Source organism: Haliotis rufescens, unplaced genomic scaffold (genome assembly GCF_023055435.1).
Source record: "Haliotis rufescens isolate VD_foot unplaced genomic scaffold, xgHalRufe1.0.p SCAF_9, whole genome shotgun sequence".
In the NCBI taxonomy this organism is placed as follows: Eukaryota; Metazoa; Mollusca; class Gastropoda; order Lepetellida; family Haliotidae; genus Haliotis; species Haliotis rufescens.
The window spans coordinates 33654252-33673740 of record NW_025964383.1 but is presented as its reverse complement, the minus strand read 5'-3'; the positions used below and the strand labels follow the sequence as shown (position 1 = coordinate 33673740).

The 19489-nt window shown below is 41.1% G+C and overlaps 1 protein-coding gene across 1 annotated transcript in view; it reads left to right on the top strand.

Moving 5' to 3' along the window:
* The window catches only part of LOC124111137, a 29098-nt gene extending 9609 nt beyond the window's left edge, over positions 1 to 19489 (top strand). Inside the window, exons 6-13 of the mRNA XM_048390397.1 lie at positions 1723 to 1743; positions 6923 to 7108; positions 10608 to 10832; positions 11699 to 11785; positions 12946 to 12958; positions 13941 to 14027; positions 14648 to 14735; positions 19220 to 19489. Of these exons, the coding sequence (XP_048246354.1) occupies positions 1723 to 1743; positions 6923 to 7108; positions 10608 to 10832; positions 11699 to 11785; positions 12946 to 12958; positions 13941 to 14027; positions 14648 to 14735; positions 19220 to 19489 (977 nt within the window). The remainder of the gene's footprint in view (positions 1 to 1722; positions 1744 to 6922; positions 7109 to 10607; positions 10833 to 11698; positions 11786 to 12945; positions 12959 to 13940; positions 14028 to 14647; positions 14736 to 19219) is intronic.

Below are 19489 nucleotides of genomic sequence, written 5' to 3'. Positions count from 1 at the left end.
TAATCATATTACAGCAAACTACGGTTATAACCAACTCAAACGGACCACTAATTTAATTTCGTTATAACCGTAGTTCGTTATAAACATACATGCAACATCTATACAGCAAATGGCTGGGACCAAAAATTAAGTTCGTAATATCCGCCATTTCACAAAAAGCGTGTTCGTTATCAACGTATTTTACTGTAATTACAACATGTATACGTCTTGATGACAATAATTTTCTGTTTGCTCTCGGAAAACTTCCGCATGTGAAATATAAACGTGATATTAAATATCATAAACAATATACATGTAACTATTGGCAAATAGTATTACATAACAATGGTGAAAAATTTATAGTATACATGTAGGTCGAGTTCCATGATCGATAAAAAAATAGCAAGAAGAGGTTTTGTTGTGAATTATAATGTAATCTAGGGAGGGGTAACAAATGATTGATCAACCAGATCAGTCTTCTGATCTCCACAAATACTGCCCCACACCATGACACCTCCCTAGCCGAATGGATGGACCTCTCGAGAACACGCCGGAGCCAAACCGGCCCATCTGCGTCGATAAAGTCGTTCTCTGCCGTCATTTCAAAAAACAAGTTAAACCGACGTTCATCAGTAAACAGCACTCGACGCCAATTTGTCACTTGCCAGCGTCGAACCTGCCTCACCCATCGAGACGATGTTGAGCAGTCAGTACCATTCCACGGAAAGGACGATACGCTCGGATTCCAGCAGCACAAGTGTGCGCATGGTGTGGGGCGGTATTTGTGGAGATCAGAAGACTGATTTTGTGATTATACAGGGAAACCTGAACGCTGTGCAGTACAGAGACCAAGTGTTGCAGCCAGTTGTGCTTCCGTTTTTACAAAACCAACAGGCACATTGTTTCAACACGACAATGCGTGGCCTCACATGGCAAGAACTTTCTAAACCAGCAGAACGTTGACGTTTTGCCCTGGCCTGCCCACTCACCCGATATGAATCCTATTGAACAGGGCGGTCGGGTAGCCTAGTGGTTAAAGCGTTCGCTCGTCACGCCGAAGACCCGGGTTCGATTCCCGACATGGGTACAATGTGTGAAGCCCATTTCTGGTGTCCCCCGCCGTGATATTGCTGGAATATCACTCACTCACCTATTGAACATCTGTGGGACCATCTTGACAGACAGATTAGAGCACGCCATCAGCCTCCCGTCAACAGACAAGAATTGCAGCAGGCCCTGAGAGACGAGTGGCAACGGATTCCAGTCCACGTCATCAGAAGACTGACGTCATGCGTATCACAGTATGCATTGAGGCAGCTGGAGGTCATACACGTTATTGAAGGCTGTGTAGACAATGAACTTGCATTGTAGTGTGTATGACAATATTTTGGTGACATTTCAGACAACTTTTGAAAATGAAATTTCTTACCCCACCATTGTCTACCTTGAGCTAACATGACCTGTGATTGCACGATTTCATTCAAACTGTGGTTGATCAATCATTCGGCACCCCTCCAAAGGTTATATTATAATTCACAACATAACCTCTTCTTGTTATTTTTTTAACGATCATGGAACTCGACCTATATTTTCTTTTGACGCCCTGTTTATTTACTTCATGTTGAGCGATATATTCTATGAATAACTATGCATACATTTCTAATCTTCTGTTCCACTGCGATCCCCCTGTGGCGTCATCATCAATTGGAACATCCCCTGCGAATGTCACTACAACAACACCAGAACCGACAACAACGCCATTAGGTGGGTTTGACACTTTCACCTAAATGTCGGCGTCTATTTGTCAAAGCACCCCGCTAACATGTTTCTAACATTTCTTATGTTTCCCGCTCGTATTGTCCAACTGTTTGCATGAAAATTGCCACATACTAATTGCAATTTTGTATCTCAAATTAATTATGGACGCCTATCTCCGAATATTTGCAATGGTTCCTGGGGAATAACCGTACGTTTGACTTCTTTCGTTTGCTATGTTTCGATGTCTGACTGTATTCTTACCGATTCGGATCAAAGAGTGTATGCTTAAGAAACACCTGCAATATTATAGTTGTGGCAGTACATGTTGATATATGCGTCTCGCGTTAGGTTTTATACCACGAGCCAGAAGCGACTGGTATGAAACCTCACGAGGGATGCATAAAACCACATGTAACCCGAATGACACTGACATGGAGGTATGATACAATTATATATACAGTAACATGATTTCTTTGCCAACCAGTCCCTCTGATGACATGGGTTGAGTGAGTTCCTGCGTGCGTGCGTGCGTGCGTGCGTGCGTGCGTGCGTGCGTGCGTGCGTGCCTGCGTATGTGCGTATGTCTGTAACTCTGTGTACATGTATGTGTGTGTATGTGCTTATATGAATTCATTTACACCTATATGCTACAGGCAGACAGTTTTATTCTGTTTTAAGGCCCACAATGTACATGCATGGATTTATGCATACAATAAAAGCAATAAACAATCTGAATATATTAGCAATCATTTATATGTTGCTCTACTTAGATATAGAGAGATATGTACTGGTTCCTTTGCAGTATGTTTTTAGAGTTTTTTCTTTTCGAAAGCAATGTACAGGTGTTCAAACATTTAGGTGAGGCAAAATAGGGTAGAAACAATTAGACTATTTTCAAAATGTAAAAGGGATTTGCATTGTCTATCAGAATACGAGTTTAATGGTTTGTTGACTTTGCTACACCAGGCTTGTTGTAGGTAATACCAAAAGGTATGTGTTCTGTTTCTGAGTATACACACACAGCGCTGTATTGCAGATATACATATATTCATAAAACGTGATACCCAAAAGATATACATTCACTAGAAGTGGTATAGCATTTGTAAATCTGACGGCATGTGGGGAACCCAGCCTATCCCCATCGTTACAGTGAGATAAATGCCGTCACCGGAAAAACATGTGCAGATTCGCCAAAATGCAACCACGTTCGAACTATCTGATCAATTCATGTGCGTCTTCTGCACGTACAATTTGAACACCAACAGTATAGGAAATGCAGGGATTCAAATTATACCCGTATGCTACCGACTGTAGAACTGCCAGAACATATCACGACGCACTGAAGCGCAGTGGAACAACGTCATCTGCCGCTTGGAAGCAGGACAATGCAGTCGTTCCCATGATGTTAAACGTATCCCAAACACCATTACAAGATTGTGGGACTAAATATCAACAACATGGGTCAACATGTGACCAACCTAGATCCGGAAGACAATATTCCAGCTATATGACGGCGGTATGTAAACAATATAGTCGGAACCAGACAATCCAGTGATTCACATCATGACATGCGATGGGATACGATGACATGCATCAACCAAGCATGGGTTGATGAACACCTATTCTACCCCGTATCTTCACGGGTCGCTGTGTTAATAGACCTCGTAATGGACGCTTTGCGGCAAACAGCGCACAGAAGGCTGACATATTTGGCGTAGGTAGCGTTATAATACGCCGCATTTGAACCCAATGCAATATTTGATAACACAGAGTTGGACAGACGCCTGCGAGAGCACCAGGGACAACCACAGCCACAACTCGCTCGAGCATGGCAGAACGAGTAGGCCACCATTCACCGGCTTGTGAACCGTGCACGGTTAAAGTTTGAAAAAGCGGAAGATTTTCCATCGATAATTATGAAACAGGATTCTGAAATATTTTCAAGATGATTATAGAACACGTTACGATTCATTCATAGATCGATGTTGTATTTTCTTTTATATATCATTTTGTCGACACTTTTTGTTGTGGATTTATCTATAGCTTTTTTAACATTTTTATTGCAGTGTTTGTGCATTAACCACATAACCTGTTCCTCGTGTAACATTGATAAACTATGTTTGGGTGTAACGATTCGAAAATATGTGATAAATGGCATTGTCACGGACACTTTTAGAACAGCCCAGGTTCATGGAGTTATCGGACGAGAAGAAATTTGAGAGAACCATTCATGGTCAACCATGCATGAGATTGTTATAACCGAGCCAATATGTTATTTGTAAATTGTGATGCTGTCCAAATTAACTGTTTATCACTCAATGTGTCTTTAAGCGGATGTTGTCCCGATGTCAGATGTGTAACCGATCGCAATTATGGTACCAGCAACGGGAAAGTTGCACATATACTCTTAAAAAAACCGAACAAGTAGTACTTAGTTCATTACAAAAAAGATCCAGTATATTAATTGGATGTATGTTATGGGAAAATGTTGGTGGCCTGATATGCGACAAACTGTGCGTCAAAACGCAGTCATTGTCGATTTGCAATGTCTTAAACGGCATTGTTTTCACACTTGTTCACAAATATCCTGGAGGAAAACAGTAAAGCAAAATACACGTATGGCATTCGTAACTCGTGGTAGTCGCTATAAAAAGGCAAGCATAAGCCGATCGGAACATCGCCATAGGACGTATCCAAAGAGGGGAATCGCAGTCTTCTCTTCAACGCCACTTCTACGTCCACCACAACACCATTTGCCGCCTTTGTAACCGATACACCCAGTTCAATGCCACTGCAGACTGTCCGAGAATCGGCCGACCAAGAGTTACCACCCCTGTACAGGATGGCTTCATTCGACTGTTCAACCTCCGTCATCGCAATGTCAGAGAGTGCAGGACGCATCCCTGATTTTAGGAGGATAACTGACCATCAGGAACCATCTTCGCGAGGCTGAGATCCGACCCAGAAGACCAGGTGTCGTCTGTTTTGCAACAGATCCATCGACAGCGACGCTTCCTTCGGTGCCATAACTTAAAGCCTTGGAATTTGAGAAACTGGAGACGAGTGTGGTTTAGCGATGAATCACGATTTCCTCTTCACCGGCAAGATGGACGACAACGTGTTTATCGTCGTCGAAATGAGGGTTTTGCCCCACATTATGTCCATGAATTCGACAATTTCGGTGGCGGTAGCTTCAAGGTGTCGGGGGCCATATCCTACACCACCAGATCTGACTTGGTTGTGGTTCAGGGAATTTTGACACAAATCGCTACAGGAATAAAAAAAATTCAACCGCACCTTCTTCCTACCATTGACAGAGTGAGCTGCTTCAACAGGACAACGCTCAACCGCACACAGACCGTGTCAGGGTAGACTACCTCCATAATGCCAACATCAACGTCGTGCTCCAGCCGTCGAGATCTCCAGATCTCAACCAAGTCGAACACCTCTTGGATGAACTCGATCGACGTGTACGTCAACGTCAGAACACGCTGCAGACACCCCCACAACTGGCCAACGCGTTACAAGCAGAATGGCGCAGAATTCCGCAGAACACGAGATCCTGAGTTCAGCGCCACCTTGTGGCCTAATGTGACATGGCAATGAATAGTTTTCAATGCCTTTGTACAGCATGTGACTATCGGGCTCCAAAACTTCATATCAGTATCTATGAAATTAAACGAAATATATCAACTCTATTAGGTACAATAAATTTACTAAAAATCTGATTGTGCGTTTGTTTGTTTTTTGGAGAGTGTAAAACTCATCTATGTGGTGTGTAAACAAACACCTTTTACATGTTTATATTTATCCTCACATGTGTATGGTATTGGGACAAACGGAACCAACCAAACGCATAGTTGCTATGGGTTTAGGTCTCAAAGAATTTTGTGTCCGCACGTCAAGCTCATATTTGCCAAGCTCATAGAATCAGTACGAATCTCAGATTGTTTTTGAGTATTCGCCTGTTAGCATCTGAAGAAAAACGTTTGAAGGGAGAATATGTTACAGCATTTAACATAGATAACAGTAAATCTCTCTGAACACCGTTAAGATTTCAGAAACTCCGTTCAGAGACGCCGAACACGAAAGATGACATTGACTTTTCAACAGTCTATATTCCCATCATGCATTACTGAGCAGTAGAAGTTTAGACGTTGTTCACACCATTAACGTATTTTGGCAATATGACGATATCCAAGTGGTAGAACAACACGTGGCAAACGAGCATTGCGATTAGTTGCATGTAGACAATTTCCAATCGTACTCCAGTAGCTTGATGAAAGTTTGCAGCAATTTGATTCGCCGTTTGATCTCAATTTCGTAAAACGTATTTCGTATTTGTTTCCGACCAGTGGATCCTGTTCTCGATCGTCGATCGTCAATATTCTATGTTTGTTGACACCTGTTCCATAGTCTGCTTATCACAGACTGTGAAACAGTGGACGTATTGACCACGACACAAACATAGACAAATAATGAATGAAATCGAATAAATAGAAAAGCGGGATAAGCAGAATCAATAAGATTGACAGAAATAATGGTCCACAGAGATTTATCGGCTTTGCTTCAGTGTGTGAAAATCAGGAATGACACCCTACCTACGTACAAACTATACGCACGTCAAGTTTCAGTGTACGTTCGAATCTCAGATTGCTTTTGAGTATTCGCCTGTTAGCATCACACACGTGTTGGTGGGAATTAACTGTTTGTCAGTCATTGTGTCTTTTAGTAAATATTGTCTTGATACTGAGTTTTCTCATTTTAGTACCTAACAGCAGTAAAAACCTAATTATCTAACTCGACGAAAGGATGTAGTCTGTTCTAGCATCCTCCCGACAGAATTCTTACCGGTAGTGTTATCTGATAATGACACTCGATTTTTCTCGAACTTCGGATAACTCGATATATTTCGAATGTCTCCAAAACTTCGATTAAAGGAGATTTAACATGTTTTCTGTGCCCTTGGTCGATTGCTTCAAACATAAATTGTTATACTTTTTATTCCAGTTTAACCTAAATTGTGCATTGGATCACACTTTTTGTGATGCGAAAGGTTTAGAGCAAGTACTTTATTTGTGTTCATGTTTGAAGTCAGTCCGTGACTCCGAGCTGCGTGGGACACCTTTCAGATATTTTATGCAGGGTATTGACTTTGGAAATAACATGTTTGGTTATGTTGCAGTCAACCTAACAGGAAAGCCACTGGAATACAGTTCAGTAGAATCAGGATACGAAGAAGACCTTGCGATTGATGAAGACCTGCTTACATATTTTTCATCCGACGCTAACAAACCCGGAGAAGCCTTCTGGCAAATTGATTTAGAAGGTTTCTATGAGATCAGGCGAATAACTGTCCACTTTCCATTAGGTAATTATTTTTTTATCTGATCTAATATAATCTAATTGATGTTTAAATGGATGAATTATTATTCCGAGCTATAACTTGAAAACCGTTCAATGATTTTTAATGAAACGTGCTCATCAGCTTAACTTGAGCCTCTTGATATTTTGCATTTTTGCTATCTTATTTTTCTATAGTTTCATCGAAATAATTTGACTTAGTCACAAACGAGGGCAGACTACGCTTCCGGCCTTACCCTGAAAACCTTTCAACATATCCCAACGAAACTTGACATATGTATTACTCATCAGCTTAACTGGAGACTTTTGCTTCTTTAACATTGTTCAAAATTGTACTATGAAACAATTTCGACTTTGTCTCAAACGAGGGTAGGATTCGGTTTCGGGCCATAACTTTATAACCATTCAACATATTTGTTTCTGAAACTAGGCTTAACTGGTGCCTTTTGCAGTTTGGAAATCTGTCAAAACAATTCATGGCTACGTTTCCATGGAAACAATTTAGACTTCGTTTCTGATCCATAACTCTCAAACTTATATTTAAGACTATTTTTACATGATAGTATGCATATGCATTGACCACATGCTCAACTATTGCCTTTCCATGTTTTTTTCCGTTATTTCTTTTTTTTTATTTCTTGTGTTTCTGTGGAAACTGTATTGACATTCTTAACAGTCTTTCTACTTATCATAAAGCTACTGACTGATCATTGTGGGTACATCTACTTGCCAAATACAATCTATAATCCAAACTACTGTTACAAATTCAATAATTGTATCTGCCACAAAGAGTCAACGTGGCATCAACTGTAATTGTGCATAATTAATCAAAATCTGTGGTGGTATTTATTTTAGCTATTATTTGTTTCTGATTTGCAAACACATCTATGGAAACAACTTGAAATAATGTATCAAAGAAGGGTATTAGACATATGTTTTTGTGAGTAAAAACATTGTAGCTGCTGTTTGATGCTGTTTTGACGAATATTACCGTAACAGTTATACCACGCATGTCAGGTTGACGTGGAAGGCAGGAAAACAGCGACGCGGCTGTCGACTTCTATCTTATTGGTGAAAACCGGAAGCACTAAGTGGATAAATCTAGGGTCATTATTGGGTCGACTCGGGATCTGAACAAATAAGCAACTCTGCACAACCAATAGCGATTCTTCACAGCAGTGTCTGCGTTTGTCTACTTGCCTCAGAGGAATGGGTTGTCTTTCCTACATTTTACTTTTCATGAGAATTATGGTACATCTTTAATTTGTATATGAATGTGTAGCAAACACGATATTATTTACTGAAATATTTGACTTGGTTAGCTTGCAATTGCAGCTGGTGGGATGTTAACGTAGTGGCCTTGATTTCGTTGATAAGTGTTAGAACCCGACAATTTCGGGGAGGAATCATTGCAATATATTGTTGGAAAAACGTACAATTCTGTTATCAGTTTGCACACTGCTATTTACATCATACACGACGTTCCTAATAAGTTAAACGTTTATCTATATGCAGACAACATAAATCGTCACATGTTACTTTTATTGATTACTTCCCCAAAAAGACCAGTTTCCGCTGGCTGTGCAGAGTTGTTCCCTTTACTGATGCTGGTGGATGCGAATCCCAGATTCGCTCTGATTGTGTTTACAGGTTTGTCAGCATTAAATCCGTGCTCGTTGGTTTCACAAAGTAGCGATCGTCAAAGACCAGCATGGCTTCGGTCTTTCCTCTTTCATCAAGCAAGCATACTGTGATAGAACTAAGATGATCATAAATGTTCAAAGCGAGTTAAACATAAATTGTCAACACCAGGGCGCAATCAGCCTCTATTAATATTATCTGCCGATTGCACTGGGGGCAAGCCCAACTCTCTCACTACAGTAAAAATCGTCACACGCTTGCCGTAAATATTCTGATTTGACGTTAACCCTGAACTCTCTCACTATGGTAAAATGTGTGTTCACATGTATATATATTTGGACATTTTAGAAGGCTATTAGTGCCACAGTCTAAACAAAGTATCATCTATGTAGATTAAAGTGTCATCTGCATAGATCATACTTACATCTTCGGAGCTGATACTTACATCTACTTAGACGATACTTTCAGCTACGTTCCTAATAAGATAATCTACGTTGACGAAAGTGTAATCTACTATCAAATTATCGACTTAGGCAACAATGTTTTCTCGAGTAATCGACACTAGTTCCGGGTCAGTTATGTATAACCTCTGGCTTTTAATTAATACTGACCGATTTGTTTCACTTTCTACCTTTCTAAACATTGCATAAAGATAAAGTAAATCTTCATTTCAATGTTCCGAAGTTACTGGAGAATGACAGACACATTTACATTTACAGACGTAATAAAGAAGGAGAACCACAAACAAACAAATAACTATTGGTCATTATTCCAAAGTGTAGCGCAATTATATATCAACCATGGCATGTTTAAATCCCTAGAAATCACTCAAATATGTTGATTCTCTTGATTTCTCCAACACGAAAATTAGGTTTTAGAGGTAAAACGTGAATATAAATGGGTGGGAATCACCTCAAACTATAATAACTATATGAAACCAGTACTCGTCATCATCCATTTAAGCACTAAAGATACAATTCTGCAGTTTATGCTGATCGTTTGAAAATTTGAAATGATCTCAGTATGCTGTAAAACTACGGAAAAGGCCAAATAAAAATACACAACCAACATGCCCAAAACATTTAATTTAATTAACACGAATTAAGTAATCATCTTTATTTAAAATATTTATGTTTGTTTTAACTTGTATCCAATTGGGGTCGCAAATTCACAAGACAAAATCACTGTCTGAGACGAATGCGGAGATGAAAATATGTTCTACGAAGAATACAGTATCATCTACGTGGATGATTAAGACCTTTTAGACTGTGGCACTAATACGCTTCCATATAAATACTTATTGTGGAAAATGACACAAAATACTGACTTGTGGTGATCCGTCAGATACTTGCGGTAAATAACACTGTTGATTCCAACTTTTTAACAGATATCAACTCCGTGGTATTGTCTACGAAGAGGGGAAGGTTTGGGGTTCATTCCCCGGCCGCCTCATACCAAAAGACGTTATAAGATGGTACTTGTTGTTACCCTGGGTCTAAAACAAGGACTGGTCGGCTCGAAGTATACTGTGTGTGATTGGGGTATTCAATTTAAACTGCGCATGCTATCTCAATGGTTTAGCACTATTCAATCGGCATTAATCCGGACTAATCCGCCACACACACACACACACACACACACTCACACTCACACTCACACTCACACACACACACACACACACACACACATTTGTCCACCTTTCGGCCAACATCCACGATTCACTCACATCACCATTCCCGTGCATTTCATCAGAATAGTTGTCACTTTTGGATTTCTATCAACATTAAGCTGTAAATCTAAGTGCCCTTATGCTCAAATCGGCGTTTAGCCCACCAACGCACCCAGTACTCACATATGTGTTACAGGGTCTGTGGTGACTACTAAAAGGACGATACATCTCTCCTTGGATTCGAAAATTGATCCTCTACAGACTTTCACCTGCGGTGAGAACATCGGTGACGGTACCTCAACATTCACCTGTCAGATTTGGTTTACTGTACGATACATCCGTGTCACCAGTGATGTTCCGCCACTTGTTATTGAAGAAATAGAAGTGTATGGCGAGAAGGACGTGGAGTCGACGTCTGAAGGTGAGTCTCTAATAATATTAACCATGACCTGTTCTTCTCGCCATTGGGGGCACGGGTGGCCCAGTCGTCTAAGGCGCCGCGATTCGCTGTGCAGAGTTGCGTCCCTTGGGCACGCCAGAAATCTATGATTGTGGGTTCGAATCCCGGTTCGCCCAAATTATATTTCTAGGTTTTTCAGCACCATACCCGTGCTCGTGGGTTTCACCGAAGTGGTAAACGTCTGAGACCTGCATCACTTCGGGCTTTCCTCCCATATTAAGCTGACACGCCGTGATATGACTGGAATACTTTTAAAGCGGCGTTAAGCCCAACTCACTCACTCACTCTTCTCGCCATGCATATTTGGAGAAGTTAAAGAGGATGTATAATTGTGACTTAAAACATGTTTGACTGTCGTCTTAGGTTTTAACAGTTTTACATTTGACGTCTAACTTTAATGCATGTGATGGTAACATATAATACTTTAATCGTCAATTTTATACGCACCATTGTTAGTACATTTTATAACTTCAAAGTTCCTGAAAAACTTTATCGTTTTTTACATCGGTCAACTAAAACAATTTCCTGAGGGTATAAGGTCAATGTTGAAATGAAGCTTGTTTCTATCCTATACAATGCAAACAATAAGCATTGGTGGCTTTCATAATCGAAAATAGGTCGTAGAAGACTTTGTTTACACTCCCGAGATAATGAAACCATATAATGTGTCAAATCAGTGGTTATATTCGATTTTCTCTTTCCACATATACCATATCTCTACATCTATTTTGACCGTTGCAAGAAGAAGGTACGATTATATTGACTTCATGTTGAGCGATGTATTCTATGAATAACTATGCATATATTTCTAATCTTCTGTTCCAAAGGCACTCCCCCTGTGGCGTCATCATCAATTGGAACATCCCCTGCGAATGTCCCTACCACGACACCAGTACCGACTACAACGCCATCAGGTGGGTTTGACTCTTTCACCTAAATGTCGGCGTCTATTTGTCAAAGCACCCCGGGGGCGGTCGGGTAGCCTAGTGGTTAAAGCGTTCGCTCGTCACGCCGAAGACCTGGGTTCGATTCCCGACATGGGTACAATGTGTGAAGCCCATTTCTGGTGACCCCCGCCGTGATATTGCTGCAATATTGCTAAAAGCGGCGTAAAACCATACTCACTCACTCACTCACTCAAAGCACCCCGCTAACATGTAACTAACATTTCTTATGTTTCCCGCTCGTATTGTCAAACTGTTTACATGACAATTGCCACATACCAATCGCAATTTTGTATCTCCAATTAATTGTGTACGCCTTTCTCCGAATATTTGCAATGGTTCTGGGGGAATAACTCTACGTTTGACTTCTTTCGTTCGCTATGTTTCGATGTCTGACTGTATTCTTACCGATTTCGATCAAAGAACGTATGCTCAAGAAACACCTGCAATATTATAGTTTCGGCAGTACATGTTGATATATGCGTCCCGCGTTAGGTTTTATACCACGTGTCAGAAGCGACTGGTATGAAACCTTACGAGGGATGCATAAAACCACATGTAGCCCGAATGACACTGACATGGAGGTATGATACAATTATATATACAGTAACATGATTTCTTTGCCTCTGGTGACATGGGTTGAGTGAGTGAATGAGTGAGTGAGTTCCTGCGTGCGTGCGTGCGTGCGTGCGTATATGCCTGCGTATGTGCGTGCGTGCGTGCGTGCGTATGTCTGTCTGTAACTGTGTGTGTACATGAATGTGTGTATATGTGCTTATATTAATTTATTTACACCTATATGCTACAGGCAGACAGTTTTATTCTGTTTTAAGGCCCACAATGTACATGCATGGATTTATGCATACAATAAAAGCTATAAACAATCTGAATATATTAGCAATTATTTATATGTTGCTCTACTTAGATATAGAGAGATATGTACTGGTTCCTTTGCAGTATGTTTTTAGAGGGTTTTTTTCGAAAGCAATGTACAGGTATACAAACATTTAGGTGAGGCAAAATAGGGTAGAAACAATTAGACTAATTTCAATATGTAAAAGGGATTTGCATTGTCTATCAGAATACGAGTTTAATGGTTTGTTGACTTTGCTGCACCAGGCTTGTTGTAGGTAATACCAAAAGGTATGTGTTCTGTTTCTGAGTATACACACCCAGATGTACATATATTCATAAAACGTGATACCTAAAAGATACACATTCACTAGAAGTGGTATATAGCATTTGTAAATTTGAATGTGGGGACCTCAGCCTGTCCCCATCGTTACAGTGACATAAACACCGTCACCGGAAAAATGTGCAGATTCGCCAAAATGCAACGACGTTCAAACTATCTGATCAATTCATGTGCGTCTTCTGCACGTACAATTTGAACACCAACAGTATAGAAAATGCAGGGATTCAAATTATACCCGTATTGACGTTAGACGTTTTATACAGTTTTTATTGGACGTCTGACTAAACAACGTTTTAGGGTCACAATAACAGCTTTAATCGTCCCTTTTTTGCAGAGTCACTAGAGTGACATGTATAACTTCAAAGTTCCGGTGAAACTTCTTTTTTTCGTTTTTTAGCCTCGGGCCAAATAAAATAAAGTCTTCAGGGCATAAGCTTGATATTGAATTGAAGCTTGTATAATATCCTATACAATGTAAACTCTCGGGAATTGTGGCTTCAATAATAGAAAATAATAATCGAATCTGTCAAGACAGTGGTCATATTCGATATTGGCTTTCCACATTTCTATTACGTTTGACAAACTCCTTTTGACAGCTATTTTATCGGTTTTTAGACTCGGGCAAATACTTGATGTTAAATTGAGGCTTGTTTAATATCCTACACAATGTGATTTATCGATGAAAGTGGCTTCCACAACGAAACTAGCTTGTGGGAATACCATGCAAACGCACCGGATACAATGAAACCATGCATCTGTCAAATCAGTGGTCATATTCAATATTCGCTTTCTCCATATACCATAACGTTGACTATTTTATCAAGGGGTTATATTTAAAATTTAGTTTGACTGTTTTAACAATAAGGAAAAATCATAATTATGTTTTTCATCAATAACAATGTGTATATTTCCCATCTTTTGTTTCAAAAGGAACGACCCCTGTGGCGTCATCATCGGTTGGAACATCCCCTGCGACTGTCACTACAACGACACCAGTACCGACAACAGTGTCTTCAGGTGAGTTTGAATTTTTGTTAAACTAGCTGTGAGATCATAAGTGGTTTCATCTATCCCAGCTGAGACTGTTACCTTTCATAGCCTTATTTTTCTATCTTGTTGTGTATAAGTGTCTTCAGGTTGGTTGTAACTGACGGTCTTACTGTGAGATATTACATAGAGGTTATCACGCGAGTGTGTTTGGGGATGGTAAATATCCTGCATTAGGAATAAACATTGTATTTAGCGAGCCTTGGAGAGAAGAGAGGCTTGGGCCACCGAGCCGTGGATGCCCGTGCCTATAATAAAAACAGAAGATGAGATTGGGTTAAATGGCCGAGGGTGTGCAGGTACTAGTGGGCTAATAAGCTGCTAATTGTGTATACCAAAATGCTACCGTTGCCATGGCCACTAGCGTTGCCAACGGCGATTCGCAGCTAGCGCTGCTGGCCTGAGACTGCTACCGCTGTCCGGCCCCCACGGTAGCATATTTAAACGCTACCCAGCTTGGCAACTACCACGCTTCCAAAAGCAGCTACCGCTGCTGGCCTAAGTCAGACTACCGCTGCCCGGCCCCAGGTAGCCGGCCAAAGCAGATCCCACTGCCTGGCCCCATTAGCAAAACCATTGTGCATTGTCAGCTACCGCCGCGGACCCAACTGTCAGCTACCACTTGACAAGACGACTTCCGCCACCGGGCCCATATGTGTGGCAATTGTTTGCCCCAACGTATGTTATTTTACGATTCCCCGGCTGAAAAGTCGGGAAAGACAAGGTTCCCACTGAGAAGCAGGTAACCCCGGAAAGGTTCCCACTGAAAAGCAGGTAGCCTTAAGCACGAGTATTAATTTGGAAGCAAGTTAATTTGTTACTAGCAGTGTAGCCCACAAGAACCCCGCCACAAAGCACCAGATTGCTACCCTGGTGATTATCCTGCATTAGGAATAAACATTGTATTTAGCGAGCCTTGGTGGGCTAAATACATAGTGTTTATTCCTAATACAGGATATTTACCATCTCCAAACACATAAGCGTGATAACCTCTTGATCATATAATGTCATTCTTTAAATTTGTGCTTTAAAATCGCTTTCCCTCTCTCACAAACATTACCGAAACATTGTGAGTTTTCCTTGAATGCACCCATTAATATTTATTACGTCACAGGGTAAGTGATGTGTCAGTCGGACAGTGACAGTAGCCAATATAGTTCCAACTGAAAACTGTCTCTTATACAGTGGTGAAGCAACACATACGCAAAGCAACAATTGTTTTTTATTGCCTTTCGCCAATGCATCGGTCTGTCCGCGAGAGTAACTGCCCTTTGTCAAAGGGAAGCTACTCTAACCCTAGTTTATGGGACGTCACGGCCACGTTCAGACGTTGTTGACAGTCGGTCTGTCCTGTCATAAAGTTAAGAAGTGTAGTCAGATGTACACACAGCAACAAAACGAAACAATTCAAACATATTTCGGCAAAATCCAACTATTTTAATTTGTGGAAAAGGTTTCAAGCCGCAGAGGTCTACAAGCACAGATATGGCTACTTATCCCGCCTGGCCTCGTGCCCACGCAAAATTGTTTCGAAACTTATATCTCCAAAGTTGCCAAAACTTATAAAATGCCTTAGCTACGTCACAGTTAGACACTGATTTTCAGTATATTGGACTGTTTTTTTGATAATGATAGCAATTATCCCTGTAGTTTATCCAGATTCCCGATGGTTAATTCTGACTCGATCGCCGAATGACGAGGGCGACGCGATGTTTGTTTAGAAACAGTGAAATGAGTCCCACTTGACCTTTGATATTTGCATCTCTATTCGCATATGACCCCCATTGATATCGTTTTTATCCGTTGGCTTTATCCTGCCGAGAAACCTACCCATTATATGATAAATTGTGTCAATTGAGAGACATGTATCTTTATATGGGTTATGATAACATGCAACAACCGCACTGATCTGTCGCAGATATAGAAGTCATACATTGTATGTAACAACATCTTGCATTGAATATATCCGTATCTCTATCGTTCAGTGTATATACCGACATGTTGGAGCATATAATACATGCATTTGTTGGCCTCGGTCTGAGGCTGCACACGGGCCTATTCCAAATAATTTTATATTTTTCATTTTCCATGACGCCCTCTATATATTCCGGGCCGTACCTTGGATGGACCTCTGTGTCAAAACTACAAGCATTGCGAAGACGGTAATAAAACGATCGAGAAACTCAATCATGTCGATTAAGATACTGTGTTTGTGCCAAAGTGGGGCATCCATTGACAATGTGTTGGACAGTCTCATTAAATTTATTGCATAATCTACATTTCAAATTTACATTTTGATGCAAAATACGACATTGACGGTTTCGAGTGAAAAGTGACTGGCCCTGAGCAGCAAACAGAAAGCCTTCTGTTCCACTTTTAGGCCAGCCGACTCATCTTCTCAACTTTATTACCATTATTATTATATGGATGTTGTCACGCAATGCAGGAAGAAAACTTTTATTTAGGGAGCCTGTGGCTTCTTAATACAGGATATTTGCCACATACACTCGTACAATGTCATTCGTTTCATCTCTCACAAACTTTCTAAACATTGCAAGTTTCACTGAGTTGTACACACTTATATATCATGTCACAATGCTTGGCGAGGACAATAGACAATACAGTTCCAACTACGATACTGACAAAAGGACACAGATAAATCCTCAACTCAGTCATTGCCTTTCATGTAATCCATAAAATATTCGCGATTTATCAGCGGAAAACTATTTTGGTGCAGTTAAAAATGCCCCTTCTGGAAACTGATTCCCACGTCTCATAGTGTCAATTTTATCCCACAATTGCCTCAAAAGTGCAGCATATTATGTTTGGTTATTGTCTGGCATTTCGGAAGATAGTCACCATGATGCTACCCTCGGCATCCCAGAACCAAGCCATAACCTTTCCAGCTGATGGGACAACTTGGTCGTGGTGATACACTGTTTGAGTGTTGTTTGGACTCTGACTTCAGGTTCCGAACTGAGGTTTTATCCATAGTCACAAGTAGTTAAATGAACCTTTCTGGATAAACTTCAAACAGGACCAGATTATCAGGAGACATTGTGTGCTGGTGTCTTTTTATCAGAAGGTAGGAGCTTTGGGACCCAGCAAGCTGATGCCGTCTTCATTGCCAAAGAGCAATAAACTAGCAATATGATGCTCATTCGCCGGTCGGTCCTCACCGTATCATAGATTCTCGGAATCATATCTGATGATGCCAACGTGATAGGCCTTCTATGAAGAAGGTCGTCTTCAAGGCTATCTCTGACATACCTATACTCTTTACGGTGGCATCGGAAGGAGCATTCTTCCTCAGTATTGTTCTCATATCTTTGTATCTTAGGGCTTGTGGTGTTAAGCCTTTTAAAGATTTCATTATTACCCACGTATTGCCCATGTGACCACGTGGACACATTTCCCTTGGTGGTGGCAGCTGAAGGTCTTCCTAATCTTAGAGCATGAATGGCCCAGTCGTCTAAGGCGTCCATATTCGCTGTGCAGAGTTGCGGCCCATGGGCACGCTGGAAACATATGATTGTGGATTCGAACACTGCTTTGCCTTGACGATGTTCCTGTGCTTGCGAGCACCATAACTGTGCTCGTAGGTTTCACCTAGGCACTTTAATGCCCGCATACATCTGCTGCCTGCTTCTGTATTTGGTTCCAGTGCAGACTGTATGCATGAACAGTATTGTACTTAATACACGAAAACTGGTATGGGTGTTCTATTCACCCTTCAAGGGGAGGCTCAGAGTTTTCCAGCCACCTGGTGTTTTGAAGTTGTGTTTCTTTTGACGCATACGACAAACCTGTGGTCTCCAGTGACTCAATGAGTGATGCATATAGTGTTGAGAACCAGGTTGTGAATGACATCAATGTTTTCTTAAGTTTTATTGGTGGTGAGTTGACCGGAGTTGGGCTCATCTTCAAAATTCGCTCTCCAACGATGAAATTCACTCAGAGTTGGGTGTAAGCCTCCTCATATACAGCATGCAACCATTCATCGATATCCTTGGTAATCGACCGTCTTGGGTAAAATAAATTGATTACCCCTGTGTAAAAATTGGTCAGTACTAATGCTTGTATGTACTGTCCAATAAAAGTAGGGGATATTCGAAGATAAAATACAAATACAGAAATCCCAAGAGGTATCGAGTGATGGTAATGGATAAATAAGAAAACAGAAGGTCTAGGTGTTACATGACTATCATCAGAATAAGTTGGCAGTGTATTGTAATAAGGCATGAAAGACGACAGAACTTTTATCAAAAATAGGTCATCCCCCACGGTTGCTCAGTTTGTGTTTCGTTAATACGTTGAGCATTGGTGCAAATCAATGTCAATTTGTGGGAGTCTTGGCCACACCCAGACCCAGTACGGCTATGGTAGCGGGTGGCCTTTGCCATCGACGTACACGTCACCCGGTTTTGACATGCTCCAGGGGGACATTCTCTATGAGAGAAAGGGCAGGTCTCATGGCTGGCCATTGTTTTCATGCGAAGTTTTTTCCGCTGAGGGTAGTCAGTTACAACACGTGCGCGTTGGGCACGAGGTTTACCGTCTTGAAAGACAAAACGTGGACAGCGTGGCACGCAAACGGCACAACTACTGACGCCAGTCTGGTGTCTCTATTACACTGTCCACTGTCCCTTCTGTTGCAAATATGCAGTGGCGGTGTGGCAGTCATAATGAAACCGCCATATACCATAACACACACACCTTCAAATGTGTCAAGTTGCCCCAACTTGACGTTCGTATGCCGTTTGTATGGACGCCACCAGACACCAAAAATCACGATTAACGTTAAAGCATTCTCTCTCTGGCAGTCACTTTTGAAAGCTGATCTTTCTCCTGCATACGGATCATGACATTTCATTATCTCCTACATATATTGGAGAGTACTTGTCACACATGAGCGTTATAACGTATGCTCAAAACGTTCCATAACTCCTCCACTGCCCAAAGAAACGCACACCCTTGTGTGAAATGTCCGTAACCGAAAAGGCATACCCATTATATTTCGTTTTCGGACATTTTGTACTGTAGGGTGTGCGTTTCTCCAATCTCATTAAAATAAGATCTTAGTGCTCGCAAGAACTTTGATATGATTTTAATGAGATTCGCGTTTAATTGGAAAGTGAGTATATATGAACAAATGTTTATAGACAGACGTCATTGCAGGATCTGCCTACAAGGTCGTGCATGGCCACACCCTGGCGACTCCAACTGATACGGTGACGGTTCCCTCGGCAACCACGTGCAGCATCTGGTGTCTGCAGAGCCCCGGATGTACAGCCTTCAGCTTCAACAAGGCACTGCTCGTCAACAACTGTAAGATTGGAGCAAGTCAAAGCACCGTGTCAAGTTCAGGTTGGACTGCCAACATCAAACGCTCAAACATGGAGATTCGTAGAGTGGGATATTCATGCTCGTAA